The sequence below is a fragment of the Pteropus alecto genome, unplaced genomic scaffold, assembly GCF_000325575.1.
Source record: "Pteropus alecto unplaced genomic scaffold, ASM32557v1 scaffold8, whole genome shotgun sequence".
Taxonomy (NCBI): domain Eukaryota; kingdom Metazoa; phylum Chordata; class Mammalia; order Chiroptera; family Pteropodidae; genus Pteropus; species Pteropus alecto.
This window is the reverse complement of record NW_006494609.1, coordinates 23,314,693-23,320,517: the sequence shown is the minus strand read 5'-3', so window position 1 is coordinate 23,320,517 and position 5,825 is coordinate 23,314,693. Positions and strand designations below refer to the sequence as shown.

General features: G+C 66.2%; 1 protein-coding gene across 1 annotated transcript in view; it reads right to left on the bottom strand.

Annotated features, from left to right (window-relative positions):
* The window catches only part of AMN (amnion associated transmembrane protein), an 11,835-nt gene extending 10,649 nt beyond the window's left edge, over positions 1–1,186 (bottom strand). Inside the window, exons 1-3 of the mRNA XM_006925669.2 lie at positions 1,136–1,186; positions 191–309; positions 37–81 (exon numbers count right to left, since the gene is read on the bottom strand). Coding sequence (XP_006925731.1) covers positions 37–81; positions 191–309; positions 1,136–1,178 — 207 coding nt within the window. The 5' untranslated portion in view covers positions 1,179–1,186. The remainder of the gene's footprint in view (positions 1–36; positions 82–190; positions 310–1,135) is intronic.
* Between the last annotated feature and the right edge of the window lie 4,639 nt (positions 1,187–5,825).

The following is a 5,825-nucleotide window of genomic DNA, read 5'->3' as shown; positions in this document are numbered from 1 at the left end:
CCAGCCCCCACCCCCGGGGCAGAGCAGCCCCCTCACCATGTTGGCGACGCTGTGAGCTTCTCGCACCAGAACTGATACCATCTGCAGGAAGAAGCAGCGTCAGCCACCGATCCCACTGGTTCCCCACCCCGGACCCCTAGGGGCCAAGGGGCTGAGCCCCGCCCCCCAGTCCTGATGGGGGCCCAGGCACCTTGTCCGCTGGGAACTCGACGGCGGCGCCCGCACACGGGGTCCGGTTCTGGCTCCAGTTTTCGGCAGCATCAAAGTCGGTATTGGGGACCCAGATTTTGTAGGCGGCCCGGGTCAGCGCTGGGGATGGGGGCGCTGAGTGGTGCCCGGGCCCGCGGCATCTGGGTACGCACCCAGATGCCCCGTCCCCTGGGGAGGACGACCTCCCCCAGAGAGGCGCGGTGGCCGGCGCATGTCACACAGCTGGGTGCAGAAGGGGTCCCCCCGGTGGCCCAGACCAGCCCCTCACCCCTCCCGCGTGAGACCAGACCCGCGGGAGCCCCGCCCGCGCTCTCTGACGAGCTCCAGCATCGCGGAGCCCAAACGTGCCTCCTCCACGACGCCCGCCGAGATCGCCTCGTCGCCCCGCCCCAGTGTTGCCAGGCGCCGGAGCAGAGGAGCCGAGCAGGCAAGGACAAGGACAACCGAGGACGGAGGAGAATGCGGAAGCAGAGGCCTCCGCCAAGTGGAAGGGTCTGGGGTCGGCGGGGAGCGGCCGGGAGGGCTCTGCGCGGGCGCTGTGTCCTGCAGGGGCCGCGAGGGACTTCGGAGAGTGGGGCAGGGACGGACGCGGCTGCGGTGTTTAGGGCTCCGGAGCGTTGGGGGCCGGCACCGAAGACACGCATTGGGCTGGTGCGATGGGGGAGGGTCGGCGGCGCCCTCGGGACCGGGAAACTGAGGCACGCGGCGGAGCCGGCCGCCTCCCGCGCGCGGCCGCGGGGACCTGGACGGCGCCCGAGGGCAGGAGCGCGGCGCCCGCGGAGGGTCTGGTCCCCGGCTCCTCGCCTCTCGCGCGCCGGCGGACCCCGGGGAACCTTGACCTGGGTCCAGAGGGCCCTCGGCCTGCGGTCCGCCCGGCCTGGGCCGCCCCGCTGCCGTGCAGGCCCCGTCAGCGCGCCCCGCTTACCGCAGAGCTGCAGCCACAGCAGGACCCGGCCCAGCGCGCGCATCTCGCCTTCCCGAGCCTCCAGCCAGGACTTTGCTCCACGGAGCCCACGTGACCGGGCGGGGTGGAGTGGGAACCGCCCGGACAGTTACACATTTACCTCCAGACCCGCCTGGGCGGTCTTCAGGCCCCTTGGAGGCACGTGCTGGGCCTCGCTGCCCGTCCACACTCAGCCCTCCAGGACCCAGGGCCTTGAGAGCCCAGGAAGCAGGGTTTGTCAGGACCCACCCGCCCCATGACATGGGTGTGTTTGGGGGAGGGAGGTGAAGAAGGCTCCCCTTCTTCCCTGGGCGGCTGGGGCAGCACCCAATCTGCCCACCTGGTGGGGCTGGGCGTCCGCTCTTCAAGTGTGGGGGGCCCTCCTGCCTCCTGGCCTGGTTGGATTGTAGATGGTTGCAGGTAAGTGTGTGGTCACAGGTGGCAGATGTTTGACCAGAGGACAGTAGAAGAGGAGGGCAGGTGACAGACGGCAGACACAGTTGGATGAAGGAGAATGGAAGATGCACAGAAGAACAGGGGTCGGATAAATGGCTGGACAGACTGAATGAGTATAGGATGGGTGGCTAGGACGACCGGGTGTTGGAGGGAGGGTTCTGTTTAACTGAGAGGGGGGTACTCGGCCCTGCGTGATGCCCATGGGGATGGATGCTGGCAAGTGGGTGGACGGTGGATCTGTGGGTGATGGGACGGTAGAGAGTAAGCGGGTGAGCGATGGACAGTGGGTTTATCGGTGGTGGGGCGGATGGTGAATTGATTAGTGATGGGCTGTGAATCAATGGCTTGAGGTGGGAGGAAGCCCCGGGGAGGGAGGAGGGAAGACGGATGGGTGACCTGTGGCTGGCAGGAGACCAACAGGTGATGCCTTATTGGTTATGGCTGGTGAAGGGGAGGGATGGTGGACGGGCCGCTGGGTTCAGGATGACACGATGGTGGGCGAGTGAATGCAGCAGGGTAGACGATGGAGGTGGGTGCACAGATGGAGGACCGGGTGAAGGGGGACTACTCAGCCCAGGGAACCCCCAGTGCCTTCCTCCCTCTAGGCCACCCTGCCCTCTCCTGCGTCCCTGCCTCACCTGCACACCTGCCGCCATTAGTGCCTTTTGCCCTGACCGGCTGCTGCCTCTCCTACACGTGGAACAGGCCCTCCTGGCCAGGGAAGTGGCCTCTCGGGGGAGGAGGGAGTGAGCTCACCTGCCCGTCCCTCCCCACTCTGTCCCGGTGGGATGGGGCACCTGCTTTCAGCGCTGCCCAGAGGCGTGGGCCCCCAGCCCCCGCTGAAAAAGGGAGGTGCGTCTGCCTGGTCCCGGAGCTCGGCTTCACCGCCTGTTGGGCTCACAGGAGGCTCCATCCCCTGAAGCCATGACTAGGAACTAAGGGGCCCTTCGGGGCTACCTCTGTTCTGCCCCTTATCCTGCTTCTCACTGGAAAAGAGGTGGTTCTGTTGATGGGACCACCGCCCTTCCTCTGGACACACGAAGTGGACTGCACCAAGGGCAGGGGCCAAGGGCGGCTCCAGAGGCTGGGATGGCTGGGCCTTAGGGAAATGGACTCCGATGGCTCTGGCCCGCCTGGGCAGGCCATTCCCAGAGAGACCGTGCCATCTGGAGAGGGCAGCAAGGCCACCTGGGCAGTAAAGGAAGGCTTCCTAGAAGAGGCAGCATTAAAGCTGAGACACAAGGGCTGCGGTCGCAGCTTCAGGCACACTGTGGAGGTTGGGCTGAAGGTGTCAGGGCTGGTCGGCCCTGGGCGTTGGTGGCACTCATGAGCAGAGGCTGGAGGCGGGTCCAGCTCTTGGAGGGTGGCTTAGACAGGAGCCCATGCCGAGGCAGAAGGCAGGTGTTGGCCCTGGCCAGGGTCCTTGGCACAACTTGGGAGCAAAGACATGAGGCGAAGTGTGGCTGGCCCCCGCTGCAGGTACCCGTGTGCACAGGCAGCCTGCAGCGGACACCCAGCTACACACGTGAGCACAAGCTTGTGCACTGGTCAGGGCCTCGGTGGCAAGTAGGAGAAACGCAAGGTCCAGAGAGGGTTTCCTCCAGGAGCCAGGAAGTCCCGTGGAGCAGCCGCTTCGGGCCAGGCGGGACCCGGGCCTGGCTGTCCTGTCTCTCCATCCGTCCGTCTGTCTGTCTGGCTGGCTCTGTCTGGGTTGGGCTGTCCTTGCTGGGCTGCCGTGTTGGTTTCTCTGTGCGCTCAGCCTTCTCTGCGTGACAGGGAAGGTGGCCTGGGACAGCTGGACACCCACGGCCCTGGCTAGGCCACTGCGTGGGGCTCGGTGAGGTCTCATGTTGCTCCCTGTCTCCCCCTCTGCACCAGTCCAATGGCCCGGGCTTGCTGTGCTCTGACTGGCTGTCACAGCCCTGCCTGCTGTGAGGGCACCAGAGCCCGGTCGCCCCGGGGCTGGGGGCAGGCAGACCACCCCATTCTTGTCAACTCTGTGGGGACAGATGCACCCTCAAGGTCAATTCCCTAGCTCCTTCTCTCCACCTTTGTCCCTGACTTGCTGTGTGACCTTGGGTAGGGCCCTGGACCTCTCTGGGCCTTAGTGTCCCCCTGGAGGGACTGAGGCTCCAGCCTCCGCAGTTCTATTCCTGGACGCAGGACCCAGATAGGTCGTCTCGGCCCCTCCCCCTGCAGGCATCCGTGTGCACTGCCTGGAGCACAGGGATACTCCAGAAACACTTGTGGGAGGAAGGGACAGGTGACAATCCCCAGGTCCTGTGGCCTGCACAGACCCCTGCCAGCAGGGGCTCAGGGACTCTGACCCCTGGAGTAGCCCCACCCTCGGACCTGTGACTTCTGTGTCAACCTCCAGATGGCTCCTTGGGCCTTCCATTCCCTGCGCACTCGGACGGGCCTGCGGTGGAGCTGGGCGGGGATGGCGGACAGCCCGAGGCACCGCGGTTCTGCCCAGGGCTCTGGAGAAGCACCAAGCGGGGGCGGCCAGGGTGTGCTGGGAGCGTGTGAGGGAGCCGGACAGGCCGGGGGCCGCTGCGGGCCTCTCAGACAGGTGACATCAGAGCCGAAATCTGGGAAATCTACAGGAAGAAACAGCAGAGCAAAGGCTGCGAGGCCGAGGCCGGGGCGGAGGGGCTGGAGGTGGGAGGTGGGAGGAAGCCCGGGGCGGGGGAGGGAGGAGGGAGGACAGAGGAAGGGGAGCGGGACATGAGGCCGCGCTGCTGGGCTTGGGCTCCATGCCTGCGGGGAGCCCGGAACGGTGTGAACTGGATGGGGCCGAGCTGGCCGCCTGTCAGCCCATGGGGGGACAGGTGGTGGGGCCAGGCCGGGACGCAGGCTGTCCTGGGTCTGAATGCTGTGTGAGGCCACACAGTTTACTCACCCCGTTTCATCCTTCGCCTGCAAAGCCGGGGGGGCAGTGCCTGCATCACAGGGCCCCAGGGTGGCGAGAGGCCTGTGAGAGAAGGGGGGGCACAGGAGACCCTCAGCCCGGGGCACCATGCATCTGCAGCAGGTGGGAGGAGGAGGATGGAGCCAGGGCCTTGGGGGCTCTGACCGGGGAGCTGCCCACAGCATCACCAATCTTCTATCCCAAGATGGGGAGGGGTCTCACCAGGGGCCTCCTATCCTTCCATGCAGGAGGTCTAATCTGTCACCTCCCCCATCCCTCCCACCTCTGTTTTGAGGGGAGGGCTGTGGGGGCAGTTTGCATGTGTCTGGGTCAAGAGGAGCCACTGCCAGAGGTCAGGGCCGCTGGCTCAGGGTTCCAACACCCTCACTGTCCCTCCCTGGGAGTAGCTGGGCCAGGACATGTGAATGGACAAGACTTGGGCCACATAGCCCCAAAGTCCACAGGGGGAGAGAGAGACGTGGCAGGCTGAGGAGCCCAGCGCCATCAGCCATATGTGGTTCTTCACCCCAGGGTGCCTGTCGTGGTGGTCGAGGCCTCAGCTTATTGGCCCGAGGGCAGGTCCAGCCTCCCGCCCAGCAGGCTAAGGTCACCATGGGGCATTTCCTGACAGGCTGTGGCCACTGCTGGCTGAGTACACGGCCCCCTGTCACATGGGCCTCATGCCGCCCACAGCCACTTGGAGTGGATGCCAGTATGGTCCCCGTGGTACAGACAAGGAGACACTCATAGCGGTGCCGGGGGTGGGGTCTGCCTTTGGCACCCTACAACCCACCCTCGTCCAGGGGCAGCCTTCTGCAGGTCCTGGGATCCAGGCCTATGCCCCCTGAGGGCCACCAGCCTCCCGCCCTGGGGCCTGGGGGGCAAGGGAATAGCTACCCGGGCCTCTGTGCTCTGCCCTCCACCGGGGCGGACCCTGGCATCCGGGGGCCACTCGGATCAAGGCTGGGACCTGCAGGTTCTGTCACTTAAACTCCCCCTCGATCTCTAACGTCTTGTGGGCCCCGGGCGCATGGAGGGGCGTGGCCTTCGCCGCAGGGTCAAGGCGCCGCGTGATGGCACTTCGCCCGCGGGCCCTCTGCTTCTCCCGGTCCTGGATGCGGGATTTACACCAGGCTACTGTCCACTTTCAGAAAGCTGGAAAAGCGCGGCGCTTCGCAAGCGGAGATGCCGTCTCTGGCCTTCGCCCGGCTGGGGTTCCGGTTCCGGTTCCGGTTCCGGTTCTGCCCGGCAGGCACAGGAGGTCAGAGCCACGGCGATCCGGGCGCGGACCCTCGGGAGGCGGCA